Raw genomic sequence first — 25,591 nt, 5'->3', positions numbered from 1 at the left:
ACTGTAAATCTAACCGGGGTGGATTTGAGTGGTCAGAGAAAGCAAACTACCTTAAAAAGAAAAGCTGTACTGGGGCGCCTGGGTGGCTCAGTCGGTTAAGCGTCCGACTTCGGCTCAGGTCATGATCTCGCGGTCTGTGAGTTCAAGCCCTGCATCGGGCTCTGTGCTGACAGCTCAGAGCCTGGAGCCTGTTTCAGATTCTGTGTCTCCCTCTCTCTCTGCCCCTCCCCTGCTCATGCTCTGTCTCAAAAATAAATAAACGTTAAAAAAAAAAATTAAAAAAAAAGAAAAGCTGTACTTATCGGTCTTGTGTCCTAATTAGCCACAGGGTTGAGAGTAATGTCATGGGGTGGGAGGGGGGGCTGTACTGAATATCAGTACACCTACTCTCTGGAAAAAGAATGTCTCTATGTAAAATTGTAATATATTCAAATATATCTATCTTGTTGAGTATTAAAAAATACGGTGTTACTGAATTTCATTTTACACATATCTAGATATCAAACTTCAGAATTTTTTGAATCTGCATTTCCTTAATTATATATTTTCATTCTATTTACTTGTGCTCATTCATCCCTTATTCTGAATATTCATGACAGAAAAGGATTTATTTGGTCTAGCTGTGTGCATAATGCTAGATGATTATTTAAATAATTAAGATTACTTAAACTAGGGTCTAGTTTCCCTGATTATCAAATAAGTTTTTTTGTGTGTGAGAATATAGATCCAAAGCAAGCCAGAACTACTTTTTAAAATTGTAATTTAAATGTAGTTCTTTATTTCTGGAAAATAATTTAATATAAAGCTAGAAGATAGTGTAAACAATACCAAAACCTAATAGAAGTATTCACATAATTCAACCTACAGAGTGGTTTTTCCAGAAATATAAAGACAATTGAATCATCAATTTCAAACACATGTATTTGGTTAATTATTTAAATTCTTCACATTTGATATGTAAACATAAGCAATATTGAAGTCTGTTGATGGAGAGGAAAATTTTTTATGTGCCCTTCAAGATTCTTCTGGCTGGTCTAACAATCAAATTGACTTGAGACAGACTAGCAGGAGAAAGTCAAACAAAAGCTTAATAAAATGTTTATCTCCTGTATACATGGGGGAAACCCAGGAAAACTGAGTAACTCCCCAAAATGGCTAAATCTATCACCTTAAATATCATCTTCAGTCAGAGACCAAGAAGATGTTGGGGGTGGGAGTCAGCGAAGTTACCAGGCAAACCACAGTAAACAAGAATAAGGCTGTTATGCAGTTTTAAGTTCATGCTTTCTCCATTGATAATTTTTTAGAGATTTAGAGTCTTCCCCCACTTGCCAATATAGCTAGGAGACACCTTCACAAATGGAGATTTCCCTTACAAATGTAAATGTCTCTTACAAAAGTGTAACTTCCACTTGCTTTGCAGACCTTCTCCTGTGTTTGCTGCTTCTTAAAAATAACCAGCTTAAAATAATATGTCAAAGAGGCATTCCTTGGGGCGACAAAATTTACTCCTGTACACCATATGTAATGGAATTGGCAATATTTACAGCAATGTTATACTATCAGTTATAATTGCATTTTATATGTGGTACATTTTAGATATTGTGGGGGTCAAGGATAGACCACCCTAAGAGGGCCCACCTTGACATGAAGATTGTTTTGAGCTGAAGGCAATCAAGATCCTGTGGGCTCTAGAGAAAATTTTGCCCCTTTGTTAACTACATAGAATACCCTAAATTAGGGGTCTTTCCGAAATAAGGGTTATTAGCAGAGATAAATTTTATCCGACCCATCTGTATGGCAGGACAAACATCTAATTACCAAACATCTGCTCTTTTCTTACTGCCCTGTAAATTATATTCCTCTGAAGTCCCAGACCCCTACCCACTTCTTAGTTCAGAATGACTCATATACTTCATTATGCCTGTCTTTGGAATTTCCATGAATGTGTAGATTCCCTGTAAATATGCTATTTGATTTTCTCCTCTAAATCTGTGTCATGTCAATTTGATTTTTAGTCCAGCTGGGAGGATCAGAATTCTTGGGGGACAGGAATTCTTGATCCCCAATAATATAGAAACAAATGTGTAGTTTAACGGATTAAATTATTTTGTAAATGTCTCTTCACATAAATTTAAAAGGTGTAAGTTGTATTTAAATGGATATATAAGAGCTTCCTGGGTAGCTCAGTCAATTGAGCATCTGACTCTTGATTTTGGCTCAGGTTGTGATCTCACAGTTCGTGGGTTCAAGCCCTGCATCAGGCTGTGTGCTGACAGCATGGAGCCTATTTGGAATTCTTTCTCCCTCTCCCTCTGCTCTGCCTCCACTCACACACTCTCTCTCAAAAGTAAACATTTAAAAAATAAATGGGTATATAAAATCTGGATTTTAAAAAATGTTTTAATAATCTAAATCTTGGAGATTTCAGATCATCAGTTTGAAATCTCTCATCAGTGGGGCACCTGGGTGGCTCAGTCAGTTAAGCATCCGACTTCGGCTCAGGTCATGATCTCACAGTTCATGGGTTCGAGCCCTGCATCAGGCTCTGTGCTGACAACTCAGAGCCTGGAGCCCTCTTCGGATTCTGTGTCTCCCTCTCTCTCTGTTCCTCCCCCCCCCCCCCCCATGCTCTGTCTGTCTCCTTCAAAAATAAATAAAAACATTTAAAAAAAAATTTGAAATCTCTCATCAGTAAGATAGTAAAGCAAACAAATCAAACATCAAACCAAGCAAATACAGCCATGTTTTCATCCCTCTCTCATCTCCCTCAGCCCAGTGCTCTTAAGAGTATATGTCACATTAGAATTGTCAAACAGCACAATGACAATCCTTGAAAAGGTCTCAGTTCTTCAGACTCAATTTTCTCCTGTCCTATCCATGCCCTTAGCAGATAGGCCCAGATTAAAAATTGTACTTCTCAATAATTATATGACATTTCTCTTTGTCAAAGAAACTCTTATCATAGTCAGAATTACTATTAAAAATTTTGTAATTCATCATTATTTAAAAAAAATGAGCAGGTTGATGTATTTGGATAAAGCAGCTGATGACTTTGTTGCTATCCTGTGGTTAAAGTCTATGGCTGTCTTGGAGGTACAGACTATCTGAGCATCATATGATTTTCGCTAGGACTTAAACACCTTTATCAATCTTAGTCTGGTACCCAGATGTCTCCCTTAGGTGTCAAGAGTGTCTACCCAAGTTCCAGTGGCTTCTGGGCATATTTTAAAAATGAGTTTGCTCTTGATAATTGATTTGAAATGTAATTTGGCATTTTATCTTGAACAGCCAGCTAAATCCAAAAGAAATGACTGTTAACCTGCCAACCAGATTATTACTGGCTGCACTGACTATTCAGAATACTTTTGGAGGACCTGAAAAATACAGGAAAGCAAAACTAAAGGATTTTTAAGGACAGATTTTCTCCTCCTCTACCTTCTGGTTTCTTGATGTATAATAGATGCTGACATATCTTTGTTCGGTTAATGTTCCTTGTCCTGGAAGGAACAAGATATGTAGGTGGGAGAGCTTTGTTCTACTTCCCAATGATGCTTCTGTTTGCAGACCAAACAGTTGACTTTGGCTGATGTTTGCAGATACCTTCAGGAACTGATGTTGACTTCAGGGTAACAGACAAGCCCTTCTCTTGGCAAAGAGTTTTTGTCCCTCTGCCAGCTCAAATGAGGCTCCCCTTTTGTTCTGTGCAATAACAGACTGCCTCTGCTGCTTTCTCTGGGTTAATCACAGACAAGGCCCAACTGTTTGATATATATCAGCTGAGAGATAAACAAAAGCCCAGACCTAAATCTCAAATAACAAGAGGAAGAAGGACGCCTCCTTATCCACCAATCTCTTATCAAGTGCCTGTTGGGTCTTAGAATGGACTCTGACCAAGCATTTAGTGGACTGAGGCCTTACTGCACAATTTCTGATACATAACATTAGAAATCCCACAATTGTTGGTGAATGTGAAGATGTAGCCATAGTATTTTTTAAACCATTGAGGTGATCACTATTTCAGTATGCTTGGTTATACCTTGAAGACTGGTCCCATAGGCAGTAGGTCTTGCATGTGATACACATGTAAACTGTGTGTTAGTAGAAAACCACACCTATAGTCAGTAGACATTGCCCCATTTAAAAAAAAAAATGGGGGAGGGGGCCTGGGTGACATAGTTAAGTGTCTGTCTTTGGCTCAGGTCATGATCTCACGGTCCATGAGTTGGAGCCTGCTTCAGATTCTGTGTCTCCTTTCTCTGCCCTCTCCCTGCCCCAAAAGTAAGTAAATATTTTAAAAATATTTTTAAAAAATCTCTGCCTCTTAGAATTACTTGTTGGTGAAGTTTCTTAAAAAGATTCACTTTGGGGCATCTGGGTGGCTCAGTCGGTTAAGAGGCTGACTTGGGCTCAGGCCATGATCTCTTGGTTTGTGAGTTCAAGCCCCGCATCAGGTTCTGCACTGCAGAGCCTGCTTGGGATTTTATTTCTCTCCTTCTCTCTCTACCCCTCCCCTACTTGTGTGCACACATGTGCAGACACGCACTCACGCTCTGGCTCTCTCTAATAAATTAAAAAAAAAAAAAAAAGATTGACTTTAACCATATTATTATCTGCCGTTCTCCTATTGATAAACAATTATAGCCTTTTATTTTTTTTTTAATTTTTAATTTCAGTATAGTTAACATACAGTGTTCATTTCCCCTAGTTAGTTGGCCATGCACCACACAGTGAGCTTTGAACATTCTGTGTTGTAACAAACTTTCTTTCAGTGCTGGCAGACTGGTTGTAACAGCATGCCTGCCTACAAGCAGCCACACACAGATAATTGTTGATGGAAGGGCCACTAAAAATCCTACTAGAAGCAGATAATTCTGATTTTAAACAGGAGTCACAGGTCAGGATTCCAAATGAGATTTTAGCATGCTGTGATTTGGGGGAATTTTATGAAAATTACAGATCATAATATTTATATAATGCCTATTCTATCTGTCACACACACTAAATTGCAGTTATTTTTATCATTTGACTTTGTCCATTCTTTGGTTCACCGTATGAATTGAAGGTTTAGTCAACCTGTCATTAATCTTAACAAGGATATACCATTCTTCTTTTAATTCTAGCAAGGTCCAGGGTGTTTGGTTTTCTTTTCTTCTTTTCATTGTGACACTCAGGAATGTGGGAGATAAGTGGTCGCAGAGAGAGTCACGAAATCACTGATTCGCTTTTGGATAAAACACCCGAATCCTCCTAAATATGTGAGGTTTTGTTCAGAGATGTACAGAGGGTTCAGATTCTATTTTTTCCCCACCTATTACAGGTCACATTACCAGAAAAACTCTTCTTAATACCTTGTGTATTAAGGTGTCTTAATACCTCCTTTTTTTTTTTTTTTTTTTTTAACGTTTATTTATTTTTGAGACAGAGACAGAGCATGAACGGGGGAGGGTCAGAGAGAGAGGAAGACACAGAATCCGAAGCAGGCTCCAGGCTCCAAGCTGTCAGCACAGAGCCCAACGCAGGGCTCGAACTCACAGACCGCAAGATCATGACCTGAGCCAAAGTCGGACGCTTAACCGACTGAGCCACCTAGGCGCCCCAATACCTTCTTGTGTATTAAGATCACAAGCAACTGATCAAACTGGTGTCCTCCCAGTCTGACTCAGTGAAGGTGAAGAGCTCCAAAACAGCCCTGCCTTGGTCAATGTGTTTATATTCCCTGCCTTGGTGCAATGAGTTTATATTCCTTCTTCTGAGGCCCCAGCCACCTGCCTCCAACCCCCACTCCAAGGACCTGGTCTTTATTTTTTTTGTTTATTTTTCTTTTAAATTTTTTTAACATTTATTTGTCTTTGTGAGACAGAGACACAGCGTGAGTGGGGGAGGGGCAGAGAGAGGGAGACACAGAATCCAAAGCAGGCTCCAGGCTCTGAGCTGACAGCACAGAGCCTGATGTGGGGCTGGAACTCACAAACCATGAGATCATGACCTGAGCCGAAGTCAGACGCTTAACTGACTGAGCCACTCAGGTGCCCCTAAGGACCTGGTTTTTAAATTTCAGTGTACCAACAGCATGAGGTTTCAGCTTCCTGGAAGTTGCCCACATACTTACTAAGACTTTGGCTAGATTATACCAGAGAAAGTAAATGCATCATTTAATTAATGCCATAGACACTAAGCATTTCTAATATATTCATTGGTAACTCTGATCAATTTTTAATGAGTCGTGTGTTTGCTCATTCTCTTTTACTTTTCAATAGGATTTTTGTTTTGACATATTGATACTTGATATTGTTCCATTTATAACTTTGGGATTTTTTTCATATTAAACTTCCATTGGGCTACATGTAAGGAATAGTTACAAAGAAATATTTTTTAGGATTCAGGAGATACATTGTAAAAGCTTCCATTCTGCCTAAGATCATCATGGTTTAATTCTCTGATTCCCACAAGCTTAAATACTAGCTATTGAAAAAACTATTTTAGTACTTTAAAATAGATATATCATTTTAGTAATTACTGCTTCTTTTCAGAGTGGTGCAATAGCAAATTCCTTTCTGACTAGTGACTTCTATTCGTGGATATAGCACTATAAAATAATCCACCCTTATCGTTCATATTTCTGGGTGGTTAAGTAAGGTAGGAACTATTTTTGATATGCAGGAGCAAATGACTGAAGCAGTGGGGTTCCATGCACTTTCTGTCAACAAAGGTATCAACTGCCAGAAAATCCTGATAAGTCCCATTTCAAAAGCAAGCAGAGTCTGGATAATACCAAACTGCAAGACAGCAGTTCATGTGTGTGAACTGGCAGTCCTGCCAATTTGAATTACCATTCTCACCCAAAATAAACACTTTGAAGTTTAACGAAGTTAAGCCATCCATCTGCAAGGTGTATTATGGCTTCAGCTAGTGAGAAATCTTTTGATTTGTCAAAGCAATTTTAAACTACTGCCATTTCTCCAAGCCAGAGGTTGCAAAGGTCAAAGGGAAGCTTTCAAACACGTGATAGCATTGTCTCAGAGTTGGGGGACATATGGTGTTTGCTAACCAAATGGCGGAGTGAATAAATGTTAGACGAGGTGTGCTCTATTCTGGAGAATAAAGAACAGCTCTCCTATCCTGACGTTACTACTACTGTGCTATCATCCAGAAAAGTAACTTAAACTCTGTGGACCTCAGTTTCTCCAGGTATAAAATGAGATGACTGGAAAAGATGCTTTTTCAGTTTCTGTCAAGCTTCTTCAAAGAGTGGATACGGGATCTTGGTTCAAATGATCATTTCTTGGGAAAAACCTACAGTAAAAATGGTTTGAATTACAGTTTACGAACCCATGAGTTTTCTTTTTTCAATGGTACAGTAAAAACTAAAGAGAATAAAGAGGTGAATCTGTAATTAGAATAGTCAAATGAAAACCAGAGTCACAGAAGGGATTTTGTTAAAGTTAAAAATTCATTGTAGAATAGACACTTCTCTAACGAAGACATCCAGATGGCCAACAGACACATGAAAAGATACTCACCATCACTCCTCATCAGGGAAATACAAATCAAAACCATACTCAGATATCACCTCATGCCAGTCAGAGTGGCCAAAATGAACAAATCAGGAGACTATAGATGCTGGAGAGGATGTGGAGAAACGGGAACCCTCTTGCACTGTTGGTAGGAATGCAAACTGGTGCAGCCACTCTGGAAAACAGTGTGGAGGTTCCTCAAAAAATTAAAAATAGAACTACTCTATGACCCAGCAGTAGCACTGATAAGAATTTACCCAAGGGATACAGGAGTCCTGATGCATAGGGGCACTTGTACCCCAATTTTTACAGCAGCACTCTCAACAATAGCCAAATTATGGAAAGAGCCTAAATGTCCATCAACTGATGAATGGATAAAGAAATTGTGGTTTATATACACAATGGAGTACTACGTGGCAATGAGAAAGAATGAAATATGGCCCTTGGTAGCAACGTGGCTGGAACTGGAGAGTGTGATGCTAAGTGAAATAAGCCATACAGAGAAGGGACAGATACCATATGTTTTCACTCTTATGTGGATCCTGAGAAACTTAACAGAAACCCATGGGGGAGGGGAAGGAAAAAAAAAAGAGGTTAGAGTGGGAGAGAGCCAAAGCATAAGAGACTCTTAAAAACTGAGAACAAACTGTGGGTTGATGGGGGGTGGGAGGGAGGGGAGGGTTGGTGATGGGCATTGAAGAGGGCATCTTTTGGGATGAGCACTGGGTGTTGTATGGGAACTGACAATAAATTCCATATAAAAAAAAATTCATTGTATTGATCCAGCAACCATTCTCTCCTCGACTCTTAGGTTGAATCATGAACTTGCATTTTTGTGGGTTAAAAGCAGTCTTGTATCACTGATTTCATCCTATAGATGTGGTCTTCGCGGGAGCAGGATACAATGCTGTGTGTGCTTTCTTGTTCCCACTAGTTCTTAACACAATGCTGGGCACATTTGTTCTTTGTATGTATCGAAAGCAGTATTTGGGGGCAGAAAGGCTTTTGAAATTGCTTGGTGCAATATGTTATTTTATTTTTTAAGTTTATTTTATTCAAAAAAAAATTTTTTTTTTTACATTTATTTTTTGAGAGAGACAGAGACAAAGCACAAGTCGGGGAGAGGCAGAGAGAGAGGGAAGCACAGAATCCGAAGCAGGCTCCAGGCTCTGAGCTGTCAGCACAGAGCCCGACATGGGGCTCGAACTCACAAACTGTTGGATCATGACCTGAGCCAAGTCGGACACTTAACCGACTGAGCCACCCAGGCGCCCCTGAGTTTATTTATTTTGAGAGAGACAGAGACAGAATGAGTTGGGGAGGGGCAGAGAGAGCAGGAGACAGAATCCCAAGTAGGCTTTGCACGGCCAGCACAGAGCCCAATGCAGGAATCAACAAAGCCATGAGATCATAACCTGAACCAAAACCAAGAGCCAGATGCTCAACCAACTGAAAGCCATGCAGGCACCCCACAACCTATTATTTTAAAGATGAAGAATAACCCAAAAGTTCTCAGAATTGTAATTCTTTTGATGTTCAGAATGACAGCGACATTGTAAATAAAAACTTTTGAATATCCTTTGAATGTTCTACCTACCAGTAAAAAGAACGAGTCTGATAAATTTTATAGGACTAGTTCTTAGCAATTAAAGTTAGCCAAAGGGTGATTCTCAAAATTCAAAGAATGTGAAGATGCTGCTTTTGTGCCATTTTTGTTGACAGAAGTGTTAACACTGTGGGGAATTCAACTTTTTTAATTGCTATGCTAAGAAGAAAACCTTAACCCAGAGGAACATAGTAATAATAATAGTAGAGTATAAACGTGATCTGAATTTGAAATATGATCCCCAAATAAATTACTTTGCTGTATTTGATACATTTCAGTTCTCTATAAGGAAGCAATCTCCACTTGTAGATGTAGTTACTGTTTATAGAAAGATGTCATGACCTAGCAAAATTAGAAATAGACTATGTACAAAGATATTTATAGGTCATGCTTTTGACTTAGGTCTTAACTGTGGAACTTTACACTTTTGTCACATCTGTCTGCCATTTTAGCTATTAAATCATCACATTTTAGAACATCTGAGTTGATATTTGTCAGTAATTGTTTACACTGAAATCTACAAAACATCAAAATAATATAGTCCAACATCATGTCTTTATAAATGTGGAAATTGAGGCCCAGAGAATTTAAGTAACTTTAAGTTACTTAGAGTTAAGACACGGAACAGGTTGGGGCTTGGACATCTACTATACTGTGTCTAATGTACCATTTGTTCTTTTACTTGCAAAATGTTTGCCTCATATCTGTCCTCTCAGAGATGGACTGCAGATTAAGTAAATGATGCTATGACCTTGGTGCTTAGAGTGAAGTAGACAGAAAGCTTTTATTGACGTGACATGTTATATGAATATAGTTAGAAGTTGTGTCCAGATTTGAAAACCATTGAGAAATTGATAATTAATTGACCCCAGGAAGTGTCTGCCACACTTTTGCATATTTGTCAGTTTTCCAGACACGTGGAAGAAGCATCAATCAAATAAAGCTTTGAAACAAAGGCCTATTAGATACACAGCTTAAGTCTTATGGTTGGTTGTTTGTTTTTCCTGGTAGAAACATGAGCTCAGCAGGCCCTGATGGGAGGAAAGTGATGAGAAGGTGTGATGGACTGATCGACTCGCTGGTTCATTATGTTAGAGGAACCATTGCAGATTACCAGCCAGATGACAAGGTGATTCACGCGTTAAATATCTTGCATTTGATTTACCTACTTTGTCTTACTAAGACTCTTCAGAGTGTTCTGGAAGTAGCTATTTGGCATTAACCCATTTGCTAAGCTTAAGATATCCCATCCATGCTTAGAAATATTAAAATCTGCCTAACCCCATTTTTTCGTCTACTTTCCAGACCCAAATTTACAATTAGCCATTTAACAACTCTGTGTAGATATTTGAATGGAGGCCTGTGCTACATGTGCAGCAATGAACTTAAATTCATCTCTTCTCTTACTCCCAAACTTGGTCCTTCTCTGAATAATCCTTCTTAACAATTATCACCATCCACGAAATGAAAGCAGAAATCTGAGTAATCTCCGACTACCTTCCTTCCTCACATCCCGTATCCACCAGGCAGCAAACCATGTGCGCTCCACTTCAGAAACGCCCTCCAGTTCGTCCATTCCTCCCTCATACTGCTGCTGCTGCCCTGGTTTGTGCATCTTTCATACTGATCACTGCAGTAGCCCCTAACTGGTCCTGTAAACAATAGCTTCAGTTTTCCAGCTCCACGTGACTACTAAATTATGTATCTTAAAATATAGAATCGTTCTGAACACACCCTTAAAAGTGAACTAGAAAGGCTCTCCAGGGTTGTAAGAAAGTCAGCCTCTATGTCCTAATACTGTGCTCATGACCGTTCGTGATCTAGCCATACTCTTTCCACTCCCCGCACCCAGGGAACCCCACAGTCCAAGCACACCCTACAGCATCCAGTAAACTGTGTAAGATCTAAAACCTAGTAAGTCCTGTGATAGGTGATAGCATACGTGCAAAGGGGCATCTATGTGTATGTGGTCAATATGCACATCCTCTTTTCTCAGGCCACGGAGAACTGTGTGTGCATTCTTCATAACCTCTCCTACCAGCTGGAGACAGAGCTCCCAGACAGATATTCCCAGAGTATCTATATTCAAAATCGGACTATCCAGGCCGACAACAACAAAAGTATTGGGTGTTTTGGCAGTCGAAGCAGGAAAATAAAAGAGGTACGTTGGGAAGACTTTGAAAGCCAAAGTGTGTATGTGTGTATTTCTGAGTACTTAGTGTATCTCAGACACTATTTTAATTAATTCTAATCCTTACATCCACCTTATGAGGTGTGCATTGTTGGTATCCTCATTTACTGATGAGGGAACAGAAGTACCGAAAGGTTAATGAATTTTCCCAGAAAAATTTAGGAAATTAGTAGAGGGGATAGAATTCAGTCCTGGGCAGTCTGGCTCCAGATTTGCATTGTTCACCGCAACGTCATACTGCTGTATGCTTTCTAAGTTAGGAAATAAGCTTAATATAGTATAGTCAGTGGTGTAGAAATTGCTTAACATTAATAGCGACCCTGATGGTTGGCTCTGGATATCCTAAAAGTACACCCATACGAAGAAATACTGTGCATTCTGGCATTTTGTGAAAACTGGAAGAATGTCACCCCTCCTATTCCTCAGACTATCGTGGTGTGTATTTGTGAACTTGGAGAGCAACTGGTAAGCTTAGAATCCTGATGTTATCCCAGACAACTTCACAAGACTTGGGAAAGAGGCCTGTTTTTCTTATCTCCAGGGTGGTTGTGACTAATTTAGCTTCTAGCTTAACAGCAGCCTGAAAACTATTCTAGAATAGCCTATGCTTAATTCTCTTAGATTCTCTTTCACTATGAAATGTAAAGTTGGGAGGTTTACAGGATGTTGTTAAGGAGAAACAGTCATTGTGAGCTCAAAGTTAACTGATTGGATATGATACCTATTTGCCTTTTCATTTCCGTACCAGCCGCTTGTTATTATGCAAAGTATTAGTCTCTCTAGACTAGATGGTATTTCTGCTCTCTTGGTTTGGGTGTGGAATTGTAGAAATGACTCGAAGGCATTAATTCTGGATTTCATTGTGTATGTGGTTAGCAATATCAGGACATGCCAATGCCGGAAGAAAAGAGCAACCCCAAGGGTGTGGAATGGCTGTGGCATTCCATCGTGATAAGGATGTATCTGTCCTTGATCGCCAAGAGCGTCCGAAACTACACTCAGGAAGCGTCTTTGGGAGCTCTGCAGAATCTCACAGCAGGAAGTGGACCAGTGAGTATCACCCCTGTTTTTCTGCTTTTTAAAAACAACGACATTGTTGGGGTGCCTGGGTGGCTCAGTTGGTTAAGCATCGGACTCTTGGTTTCGGCTCAGGTCATGATGTCACAGTTCGTGAGTTTGAGCCCTGTGTCGGGCTCTATGCTGACAGTGTGGAGCCTGCTTGGGATTCTCTCTCTCCTCTCTCCATCCCTCCGCTGCTGTCTCTGTCTCTCAAAATAAAATAAACATTAAAAAAAATAATGACGCTGTAGGACATACCTACATCAGGTTCAGAGATGAGGTAGTAAAGTAAGAGCAAAAGTTTTTCTCTCTTCGGTTAAGACAGTTCTCTATAATTTCCAGCAAGAGTTCCAGCTTTCTAGGACTTTCAGCCTCCATTTCTACAGAACCAAGTCAGGCTGTGAGTGAAAGACTCCTAGATATTTAGATTAGAGCTCTTTCAGTTACAAGTCTCAGAATCCTACCTACTGTCCTGGGCAAAAAAGAGTAATTTCTTGGCTCATTTAACTGAAAAGTCCAAGGTGGTAGGTAAGGTGCTCCAACAATTGTAATTATAACTTTATCTCTGGGTTCTCTTTGCTCTTTTGGTTTTATTCTCAAAGGCTCTCCTCATATGGCAGCAAAGGTCACCAGTGATTTCAGACTTACCTTTTATCCAGGCCAGTGTCCCCACAGAAAAGAAACTACCATTTTCTCAATAACTCCATTTGGAACTCAAGACATAAGTTTCACTTGCCTATTTCTGAAGAAGTACCTGTGGCTAGGAGCCTGTGATGTTCTGATTGTCCAGGACTCGGTAGTGTGCCCACATGTGAATTTCAGGGGATGGGTTAGAGCAGGCAGGGGTCACTGCCACTTGTATCACATGGACTGAAATGCTAAAGGAGTGGCTCATCACCAAAAGGAAGAATGAGTCCTGGGCAGGCAAAAACAACAGATGTCTACTGGGTATGGAGTTGGAAAGGACATCTGTGCTTTTGTGCCCCAAAAACTCAACTGCAGAATAAGGAGCTGCTTCTCTTCCTGATGTGCTTACTTTATACCAGCAAAGTCAAAAATATATAAAACAGTAAAAGCTCATTCCGTCCCCCATGTATTTTACACCTTAGTTCATAGTTAGGTATTCTATAAATATGTAGTTATTTGAACTAAGCTTATATTCCTTGCCTTGGTCATGAAATCATTAGAATAACTCCCCCCCCCATAATAGTTCATAATATGTCCAGTTTCCAATTATCCATCCCCATAGAGAAGAATACTCTTCTGGATAACAAAAATATTATTTATTCTTTACTTGAGAAACCATGTTCATTCTTTAATGTGTTTCTAGAGAAGCCTCCTCTGTTTTGAACAAAATTGTGAAATAGTAAAACCAGTATTTCTCTTAACACAAATAGGAGTGCCTGGGTGGCTCATTCAGTTAAGCATAACTCTTCATTTTGGCTCAGGTCATGATTTCGAGCCTTGTATCAGATTCTCTTCTGGGTGTGGAGCCTGCTTAAGGTTCTCTCTCCCTCTCTGCCTGCCCCTCCCCTGTGTGTGCCTGGCTGGCTAAGTCAGTAGAGCATGTGACTCTTGATCTTGGGGTTGCAAGTTTGAGACCCATACAGGTGTAGAGATTACTTAAAAATGTATATACGTGTGTGTATACACACACACACATATATATATGTATATGACAAAACTTTAACCTCTCTGATTTTCTGCAAAATTTACTTGTGCATGAAGAGAAGGAAACAAGAAACTACCAGGAACGACACAGTCCCCTTACCTTCCCATTTTCCCATGCTAGGTTTCCCAAAACCATTTTTTTTTTCACTTTGCCAAACTACAGAAACCCTTCTATTAACTACCAGCCAACTTAAAAGAAAATGCCAGGAATTAACTTGGTGTACATGTATGTGTATGGATATCTGAGTCCACTGTGTTCTGAGTATGGTTCAATATGAGCTAAGCCTTTAAGCTTGGCTTTTAGCCTCTTCCAGTCCAAGATCTCTCATGGAATCCAAACAGTCCAGAAATGTTTCCATGTTCCTGAGGATAGATACTACATACAGAAACACTTACACTACTTAAGTTCTGAATATGTAGTTTATTACCTAGAGCTTAAGTTCCTTCATTCATTTATTAAACAAACATTTTTTGAGTGCCTACTGTATAGCAGGCACTAGCCTAGAGCTAAGCACATAGCAGTAAATAAGATTAAATCCCTGTGTTTGGTAATAATCTAACAGGGATAAACAAAATAGGAATTTAAGGCACTAGGAGATTCCAAGTCCAAAAGGAATCGAAGCATTGGAGATAACCTCATAACTGTCCTAATTGTGTCGAGGCATTTAAAATCATACCTAATGTTAGACCAGTCCAGTTCCCTGAAAGGAGGCTTACACTGAACTGGTATTAATCCATACTCAGAATTGTTAGAGTTTAATTTGACTGGAGATTTATAGGAGAAAATCCTTGGCACCATGGGACAATGATATGTTCTTTTAAGTTAAAAGATGCTTTTTATGAAAATTTTAACTTACATATATATCTTTTCTAGTTATCACTGTTCCTAATTTTGTTATGCTTAAATTGTGTGATAAAAAAAATACTTGGTTTTATAATTTCCAAAAAGAATCATTGAATAGGAAAACATGAGAAGCAGGGCATTTAAAATAATTTCAGGAAATATCCAGTCTATTAAACTTGTGTTCATAACTGAGATAGCACTGAGTAGTTGATGGTCATGTGCAAAGAGCCTAAACTAGAATGGATACAATGTGTGTGTCAGTTATGTATCAGTAGAAATAAGTTAATTAAACATCACATAGTCAAAGTTAAAAACCATTGAAATAAGCACTTTTCAAATTTCTAAAACACTTTAGAAGTTTTTAATTTCATATCTGTTAGGAAAAAACAAAACATATCCCCTACCCTCACACCTTACTAGAAAACAAGTTCCAACAGCAATGAGATTTAAATGTTAAAGACAAAACTATAAAGCTTGTGAAAGGATATTTTCATGATAGGGGAAGATTATTTAAAAGTGGATGCAAGGGGCGCCTGGGTGGCTCAGTCAGTTAAGCGGCCGACTTTGGCTCAGGTCACGATCTCGCAGTCCGTGAGTTCGAGCCCCGCATCGGGCTGTGCTGACAGCTTAGAGCCTGGAGTCTGTTTCAGATTCTGTGTCTCCCTCTCTCTGACCCTCCCCCGTTCATGCTCTGTCTCTCTCTATCTCAAAAATAAATAAACGTTAAAAAAAAAAAATTTTAAAAACCATCTTGTTTAAAAAAAAAAAAGATAAAAGTGGATGCAAAAAGTACTACTATAAAGTATGTGTTTTATAAATTGACTACATTAAAATTAATAACTTATGGTGCTATGCTATCCAAAGACATTGTTAAGACAGTAAAGAGTCAAACCACAAAGTAGAAAAAGATTTTTGCAACGTGTGTAAGTAACAAAGGTTGGTATGTAGAAAATATGACAACTCATTGCTGCGCCTGGGAGGCTCAGTCAGTTAAGCGTCCGACCTCGGCTCAGGTCATGATCTCACAGTTCATGAGTTCGAGCCCCGTGTTGGACTCTGTGCTGACAGCTTGAAGCCTGGAGCCTGCTTGAGATTCTGTCTCTCTGCCCCTCCCCTAGTCGCTCTCTGTCTGTCTCTCTCTCTCTCTTAAATATAAAAAATAAAACATAAAAAAAAATTTTTTAAAAACTCATCAAATTAACAATCAAAAGGTAATCCAAAGAAAACTGGCAAGAGACTTGAACAGGTGCTTCACAAAATGGCCAATAAACATTTGAAAAGGTATTTAAAACCTCCTTAGTAATCAGGACAATATGAACTAGAAGTGCTTTTTGCAAATAGTTGACTGACTAACAGTCATTCTCACATATTCCCTAGAGCTGGAATACAAAAATCTCTTGGGTAAATCTGTCTGTTTACTTTCCTTTTTGAGCAAATTCTAAAGACCACCTCACTTCACTTTCTCATTTGCCTCCACGAATCAGAATTAATAAGACTAATATTTAGCTATTCTTTCCCCTGATTGATTAAACATCATTTGAGAATCCAAACTTCATCTAGACTTGCATGTTTCCAATTATCATTTTTATATACTAACATCAAAGCGCTTTATTATATATAAGAATATATCATTAGGTGGTATAGGATGATATACATACAAAACAAGATTTTAATTTTAAAAGCATCTTATGTCTCAAGAGAAAATAAAAATTTTGAGAAATATCTTGTGATGTTTTAATCTATCTTGATCTCCTGAGATGATAGTAAATCTTTAGGAAAACTTGATAACATATTATTCATATAGTTCAGTTCAATAAATATTTACATAGGACCTCTCATGTTCTAGGCACTGTACAAGGCACCGAAAGGAAAAAAAAGAGTTGGATAAGATCCATTTCTTCCTTTAAAGGAGCTTCTAGCAGGAGAGATAGCAGTTTAGTATAGTTGTAACCTAGAGAATTAGGGGGTAATGATAAGGAAAGAGGAAAATGGATACCAGGCCAGACGAAGACATCTGAAGACCATTCTGAAACAATGGAGAGTCATTACAGAGTTTAAACCTGAGGCGGAACATAATCAGATTAAATTTTAGAAGAGTCATTCTGGTGTGAGGCTTTGAATCCCCAACTGGCATTTAAAAAACAGAAAGTTGACTGGCAACATTTGGTTCCTAGTGGAGATTGGAGACCATAACTTCACAGAAGTACCAGTCCGCAAATGCACTATTTACTCTAGCAGTATTTGGTGGCCAAGTATAAAATCAGTTTTGCAATTATACTGGGTAGGTAGAAAATAAGCTGGAATGATAAGAGAATTAAGGGTATTGAAAGATAGTTTGTGATGTGTTGGTTCATGTACAACTAGTCTAAATAAGAAAGAAAGTTAAAACGGAAGAGTATTGGCAACTTGAGGTGTGGGGAGTAAAGGTTGAGATAAGGGCACTGGAGTTCTTGATGAGGCTGAAGAAGAAATATAGTAGGAGTGAGGGACAGAGAGCAAAGTGAACAGGAAATTGTGTTCAGAGTATAACAGTTTATGTTTTCAGAGTCAAGATATTTTGGGATGAAATAGGTTCTGTATGACCATGGAAGTGAATGACTGATGTGTGGAAGAGATGACAGTCAGTGACATTTAGCAAGTCTAGGAACAAAGGCATAATTAATGTGGTCATCTGTAGTGAATGTGGAGTGGAGAAGGCTCTGAGCCAGGCTCCGAAGCCTCCAGTGGATGTTGGGAAAGGAACGGTAGGCCTTGAGATGACAAAGAAAATGCTATGGCAGTGATAGAGCTGGATGGCCATGACTCAGAAGACGGAGCTACTGCGTGTGGGGGAAGACATCTAGACGGGCCATTGGGAAGACAGGGGAATGCTAACCTACCTCTGTGCCCAAGTCACGGGAGTGGTACAGAATAAATAGCCTCCTCTGGATGGCTACAGAGGAAGGATTCTTCTCAGAGTGGAGCAAATAGTTTAATGGAGTGCTCTACAAGTTAGTGTGACAGACTTGTTTACAATAAAACATTCTAAAATAGTGATTGTTAAACTTCTTTTGAGTCTTGGACACTTTGACTATCTAATAAAAGTTATAAACCCTTTCCCTGAGAAATTTTATTATAAACACAAAAATAAGTTTTCTTTATTTTTTATTTTTAAGTAATCTCTATACCCAACATGGGGCTCAAACTCACAATCCCGAGATCAAGAGCCATATGCTCCACCAACTGAACCAGCCAGATGCCCCAATACAAAAATAGCTTTAAGGACTTGCTCTCCTCTCCCTAAAACCTTTCTGGGATCCAATCTTCAGAACCCCTGTTCTAAAAAGTATAGTAGAGAATATAAGAGCAAATCTGCAGGAGGGAGGAGAAAATAAGCAGTATTTAGATAAGATAAACAGAGAAGATAGACACCCTGAAGAATGGTGGGAATTTCTGGCAGGTGGCCTCAAGTTAGCTTCAGATAGAAATCTATAAAGTTGTAGACACAAGCCAAGATCCCTGTATTAGAGGTTTATTGATGCCAGGAAGGTTTTGGTCAGTACTCAAACTAATTTGCCAACCTAATTCCAAATAAGATTGGTCTCTAGTGGACTTGGACCTGGACCAGCAACTTGCATACACAGCCTCTGACTGAAAGCATCGAATTAGAAATAATCTAACAAGCCATACATTCTTTTCTCTAAAGGCCCAATATCTCTTTCAGAATAAACTGGCTTTTTAGAATTGAACAAGTTTATTAAGATATGTAAAATGCCAAAACTTAAGAAAAAAGAAACAGAAAAGGTGACTAAGCGAACAAATACATCGAATATTAATCAAAGGCATCTCCCTTTAAAATTTGTCTCAGCTCAGTTGTCTTCGTGGGTAAATTCCACCAGACCCACAAAGTTGAGATTATACTTACATTACACAAATAGTTCAAGCAAATAGAAAAATGGAAAACATTATGCAACTAATTTCATGACACTAGTGTTTGATTCTAAAACATCATCGTTATATCCTTTTCACAATGCTGAGCTGAAGATATGAATAAAGAGGAAAGCAAGGAAAAGACAGGCTCATTTTATTTACGAACAGGCAAAAATATAGTAGGTAACCAAATCCAATATTCTATTTAAAAATACCTAATAAGCTGTTTTTCTCCAGTAATAAAATTGAAAACGTAATAAGAATTTAAAGGAAGTATCTTCAGGCTGGTTTCATCACAGCTTTAGTTTTAACAGATTTAGATTACAGTTTAACTAGTAATCTACAGAAATTTAAAATTAGTGTGAAGTCAAATGCAGTGATATTGATAAGATATGTCTCACACAACAGATGCCAACATCAGTAGCTCAGACAGTTGTCCAGAAGGAAAATGGCCTGCAGCACACCCGGAAGATGCTGCATGTTGGTGATCCAAGTGTGAAAAAGACAGCGGTCTCCCTGCTGAGGAATTTGTCTCGGAATCTCTCTCTGCAGAATGAAATTGGTGAGTCAGCAAACGTGTCTTGATGTAGTGAATACATATCGAAAATATAAATTCAGGGGCACCTGGGTGGCTCAGTTGGTTAAGCATTCGACTCTTGATTTCAGTCATGATCTCATGGTTTGCAAGATCAAGCTCCATGTCAGGCTGTGCACTGACGGCACAGAGCCTGCTTCGAATTCTCTCTCTCCCTCTCTATCTGCCCCTTCCCTCCCTCCCCTCTCTCTGAAAATGGGTAAATAAACTTAAAAAAAAGAAAGAAAAGAAAATATAGGGGCATCTGGATGGCTCAGTCAGCTAAGCATCTGACTTCAGCTCAGGTCATGATCTCGTGGTCCATGAGTTCAAGCCCTGCATTGGGCTCTGTGCTGATAATTCACAGCCTGGAGCCTGCTTTGGATTCTGTGTCCCCCTCTTTCTCTGCCCCTCCACCACTTATGCTCTGTCTGTCTCTCTCTCTCTCTCAAAAATAAATAAACATTAAACTAAAAAAAAAATACAAATGCTATAAAACATTGTCTGTATCACTTTTTTTTTTTTTTTTTTTTTGCAATGATGAACTGAAAATGTGACTAAGGAGCAAAATGTGATAAAATAGACCTGGCCTTTGCACCCAGGCATCAAGGGTCTGCTTTCTCCCAGGGTCTCAAATAGGATTTTTCTTAATATCCAGCATTTTGTTTTGTTTTGTTTTGTTTTGTTTTGTTTTGTTTTGTTTTGTTTTAATTACTAGAGAAGGGAAACTTAGACCTAATTATAATTAACAAGGTAAGTACATATTTGATGTTTTTCTGCCTTCAGTTGTATCATTTTAATCTATGCACCTGGCTTTCGGGATGCTCTCTGGGTGGCCTACTTAAGTGCTGCTCTTCTGAAACATTGAAAGTGTACACAGAGTGGTGTTCACTTTAGAACCTTGGTCCTTGGGGCGCCTGGGTGACTCAGTCAGTTGAGTGTCCGACTCTTAATTTCGGCTCAGGTCATGATCCCAAGGTCGTGGGATTGAGCCCTGCATCAGGCTTCACTCTAAGCGTGGAACCTGCTTGGGATTCTCTCTCTCTCTCTCTCTCTCTCTCTCTCTCTCTCTCTCTCTCTCTCTGCCTATTTCCCCCATTCACTCTCTCTCTCTAAAAAAAAAAAAAAAAAAAAGAACAAGAAGAAGAGACTTGGTCCTTGTGCTAGAAAAAAATGAAATAACAGATCACACACAAAAAAAAGACAAAAAGGAGGAGTATACTGAATGTAGTGGATTCAGCATAGATGGTTTTTGTTTTTGTTTTTAATTTTTTTTAATATTTATTTATTTTTGAGACAGAGAGAGACAGAGCATGAACGGGGGAGGGTCAGAGAGAGATGGAGACACAGAATCTGAAACAGGCTCCAGGCTCTGAGCGGTCAGCACAGAGCCCGACGCGGGGCTCGAACTCACGGACTGTGAGATCGTGACCTGAGCCGAAGTCGGCCGGTTAACCAACTGAGCCACCCAGGCGCCCCAGCATAGATGGTTTTTAAATGAATACAATGAAACATTTGCTTTATTTTTAAAAGTCTTTATTATTGACAAAGGTGATAACTATTTACACCATCAAATAATGTTTTCATATGCTTTATACATAGAAATGCCTGATATGGGGCACCTGGGTGGCTCAGTCGGTTAAGCAGCCGACTTCGGCTCAGGTCATGATCTCATAGTCCATGAGTTCAAGCCCTGCATCGGGCTGTGTGCTGACAGCTCAGAGCCTGGAGCCTGTTTCAGATTCTGTGTCTCCCTGTCTCTGACCCTCCTCTGTTCATGCTCTGTCTCTCTCTATCTCAAAAATAAATAAACGTTAAAAAAAAAAAAAATTAAAAAAAAAAAAAGAAATGCCTGATAAATACTTGTGAATCAAGTCAAAAACTATAAAATGAGATAATAGGAAAATAATGCCAAAAATCAGTCATGCTTCTAATGCTCCATAAATTAGTCATTTCTCACAACTTGAAAACTAGTTTTTCACAAAATTCTACTAAATTTATAAACAAATGCTTGTTTGTTTTGGTGGACACACACACACACACACACACAGCACCAGAGATACTGAAGTCTGATTATGTCTTAATAATGTCATTTCCAAAGCCAACCAGCAGCACAACATTGGAGAGGTAGTTTCATACAATGGTTTCGTGCCCATAATAAATATAGAGAGAGCCTGGAAATTTTTCAGTGAATATGAAAGAAACCTTGCCGTAGGCACTCTGAAAATTATGAAAGTGTTCTCCTCATTGTCCTTTGTGGACTTTTGTGTTTCACTTTAATCAGGTATATTATCTTTGACTTTTTTTTTTTCTTTCCCTAAAGGAAATGTTGACTCCATCTTTAAAACAGTGCCGATGGAAATAACTGTGCTCCACACATTATGCATGTGCCTTCAGGGCAAAAATGCTGTTGGTCTCAGGTTCAACCATCCTCTAACTGTTGGGAAGATACAAATACAGCCCCATACTTTATTTTTTTATAAATAAGCATTGTATTTAATTCTTCAATGGAGCGGGAAATGACCTTGGCAGAATCAAGGGTTTTTTGTATTTCACTACACTTAATGTTTATCTATTTTCTTTGTTTACCTACGTTGAGTGACTTCTGGCCTTCATACATTGCATCTTAAATTTTGTTGACAAGCTTGGGTAATTACAATATTCATACTTTTTTTTTCCGTTAACAATTAATGGCTTAGCAATGTGACTTCTCATTCCATATTTGTCACTTTTAAGCAGAAGCTAGGTAAGTGGAAAATCATTGTTCTGGATGGTTTTATTAAATAATAACAACATCAATTAAAAAAAGATATGTGTTCATTTAAAAAATTCAAGAAATTAAGAAAAGCATAATAAATGAAGCAAAAAATACTTCCTCTTACCACTTGGAAAATAACCATTGGTAACATTAGGTGAATATTATTCCTGAGATCTCTCTATACCTATCTACCTCTGATAAAAGTTTAGACAAAGAGAGAACTAAATAATCATGCTATTAAAATTGGATCATACATCTAGTGGTTAACTAAAAATTACTGGAGTTAATTTTAACAAAATAAAAGCAAACTGAATGATACAGAATAACTTCAAATACATTTTTCATTCCATTTCAGGCATGTTTTAGAGATTGTGATAATGTGTGCTCGAGTTTGTCTCAGTCCTGATCTCTAACTCTTGGCCAAATCCAGAAGAATGTCTTAATTGCATGTGTAGCAATCTTAGTCTCCTCAATCACCAATAGTTCATCTTGTTGTAACATTCATGTCATGTGTGTGCAACGTGTGTCAGTAGCCCGTAAAAAGATAAAACAGAAAGAAACAAAGGAAAGAAGAAAGGGGAGTCAAGAAGGGGAAGAGGGAGGAAAGTTTCTATTCCAATATCTATATTTATTCTAGTTTGTCATTTTAGTGGTCCTGTTAATTCAAGTGCCATGTAACCTGTAGGTGATGCCTACTGAGCATTATAGGGAGGACCAGTGTTTTGTTAAATAGGTCTGGCCTTCTCCTTCATTATGGAATAGATCCAAAGGATTATTATGTTACAGTCACATCAGAGTTTATGGTGACCTGCCTGATCCAAATCCTCTTACTAATGAAGTAGTTTGCACTAAAAGTTAGTTTTGGGGCACCTGGGTGGCTTAGTCGGTTAAGTGTCCGACTTGAGCTCAGGTCATGATCTCACGGCTCGTGAGTTCGAGCCCCGCATCAGGCTCTATGCTGACAGCTCAGAGCCTGGAACCTGCTTCAGATTCTGTGTCTCCCTCTCTCTCTCTGCCCCTTTCCCACTCATACTCTGTCTCTTTCTCTCAAAAATAAATAAACATTGAAAAAAATTTTTTAAGTTGTTCAATTTGTTTTATGCAGCCTGTAACTGTGATGAGGCTTTTATCTGTAAAATTCTGATGAGATTATCTGTTATTTTAGGGGGAATTTTTAAATGTTAATTCCAGTGTAGTTGCCATACAGTGTTCTATTAGTTTCAGGTGTACAATATAGTGATTCAACAATTCCATACCTTACTCAGTGCTCATCAAGATAAGTGTACTCTTAATATCCCTTTACCTATTTCACCCATCCCCTCACCCATCTCCCCTCTTGTGACCATCAGTTTCTTCTCTGTAGTTAAGCATCTGTTTTTTTGTTTTGTCTTTTTTTCCTTTGTTTATTTGGTTTGTTTCTTAAATACTACATAGGAGTGAAATCATATGGTATTTGTCTTTCCTTGACTGAATTATTTTACTTATTAGCATTATAGTCTCTAGCTCCACCCCTGTTGTGACAAGTGGCAATATTTCATTCCTTTTTATGATGAATAATATTTCATATAATACACCCACACCCCGCATCTTCTTTATCCATTCATCTATCAGTGGACACTTGGGCTACTTCTATAATTTGGCTATTGTAAATAATGCTGCAATAAACATAGGAGTGCGTAAATCCCTTTGAATTAGTGTTTTTGTATTCTATGGGTAAATACCCAGTACTGCGATTACTGGATGGTAGGGTAGTTCTATTTTTAATTTTTTGAGGAACCTCCATAGTGTCTTCCACTGTAGCTGCACCAATGTGCATTCCCGCCAATAGCACACAAGGGTTCCCCTTTCTTCACATCCTCATCAACACTTGTTGTTTCTTAAGTTTTTTATTTTAGCCATTCTGACAGGTAAGAGGTAGTTTTTCATTGTAGTTTTGATTTGTATTTCCCTGATGATAAGCAGCGGTAAGCATCTTTTTATGTGTCTGTTAGCCATCTGTATGTCTTCTTTAAAGAAATGTCAATTCATGTCTTATGCCCATTTTTTTAAATTGGATTATTTGTTTTTTGGAGGTGAGTTGTATAAGTTCTTTATATATTTTGCATACTAACCCTTTATCAGATATATCATTTGCAAATACCTCCTCCCATTCCAAAGTTGTCTTTAGTTTTGCTGGTTGTTTTCTTTGCAGTTCAGAAGCTTTTTCTTTTGATATAGTCCCAAGTAGTATATTTTTGCTTATGTTTCCCTTGCCTCAGGAGACAGATCTAGAAAAATGTTGCTATGGCCAATGTCAGAGAAATTACTGCCTGTGCTTTCTTCTGGGACTTTTATGGTTTCAGGTCTCACACTGAAGTCCTTAATCAATTTTGAATTTATTTTTGTGTATGGTGTAAGAAAGTGGTCTGGTTTCATTCTTTTGCATGTTGCTGTCCAGTTTTCCCAGCACCATTTGTTGAAGAGACTGTTATTTTCCCATTGGGTATTCTTGCCTCCTTTGTTGAAGATTAATTGAATATAATTGTGGCTTTATTTCTTTGTAGCCGCATGCTTTCGTAAGATGATCCACTGATAAACCTCCCCTCATTTTAATTACACTTAAATTCACTTAATTCCATGATGTCCATCTAAATTCAATGGAAAGAAAATTCACATTCTCAAGGCGTTTAATTCTGTGATTTAACATATTAAAAGGAGGAAGCCTTCTGATAATAATTTGTTTCTATTGGGAGATTACTACTTGCAGGGTGCTGTGATCAATTAACACATTAACTCATTTAATCCCTCACAACAACCCTGTGAAGTAGATACTATTATTATCCCATTTTATAGATTAGGACAATGCAGCATTGAGAGGTTAAGCAGCTTGCCCAGACCACACAGCCATTGGGTGGCAGAGGCAAGACTGAAAAGGAAGAAGTGTGGCTTCAGAGACTGAGCTCTAAACACTGTGCTGTGATGCTTTAATAACCGTGGAAAACAGAGTTCACGTCTTTGAGCAGAACGTGTGTCTTTCTTGTCAATCAAGTCCACATATTATCAAAGGATGACAATTGTTCAGTTCCTTTTTTGCACACCTCTCTGTTCTAGGCATAGTGATTCATGCTGGAAATACAGAGATGAATTTGATAATTGTTCTCAGGAGCCCATAGCCCCACTTGGAATTCAGACAGGCACATAACTAATTACAATCCAGTATTCTAGAGAAGTGCGCAGTTCAGGGTGCCACATAAACTCAGATGAAAAACAACAAAATTGGGGCACCTGGGTGGCTCAGTTGATTAAGCGTCTGACTTCGGCTCATGTCATTGTCTCACAGTTGGTGAGTTTGAGCCCCGTGTCGGGCTCTGTGCTGACCGCTCAGAGCCTGGAACCTGCCTCAGATTCAGATTCTGTGTCTCCCTCTCTCTCTGCCCCTCCCCTGCTCATACTCTGTCTCTCTCAAAAATAAACATTTAAAAA

General features: G+C 38.7%; 1 protein-coding gene across 1 annotated transcript in view; it reads left to right on the top strand.

Moving 5' to 3' along the window:
- Positions 1 to 25,591, top strand: part of PKP2 (plakophilin 2) — a 95,438-nt gene that overhangs the window by 63,179 nt on the left and 6,668 nt on the right. Inside the window, exons 7-10 of the mRNA XM_043563130.1 lie at positions 10,135 to 10,252; positions 11,120 to 11,284; positions 12,191 to 12,364; positions 19,206 to 19,359. Of these exons, the coding sequence (XP_043419065.1) occupies positions 10,135 to 10,252; positions 11,120 to 11,284; positions 12,191 to 12,364; positions 19,206 to 19,359 (611 nt within the window). The remainder of the gene's footprint in view (positions 1 to 10,134; positions 10,253 to 11,119; positions 11,285 to 12,190; positions 12,365 to 19,205; positions 19,360 to 25,591) is intronic.

Source organism: Prionailurus bengalensis, chromosome B4 (genome assembly GCF_016509475.1).
Source record: "Prionailurus bengalensis isolate Pbe53 chromosome B4, Fcat_Pben_1.1_paternal_pri, whole genome shotgun sequence".
NCBI classification, from domain to species: domain Eukaryota; kingdom Metazoa; phylum Chordata; class Mammalia; order Carnivora; family Felidae; genus Prionailurus; species Prionailurus bengalensis.
This window is presented reverse-complemented; position numbering and strand designations above follow the sequence as displayed.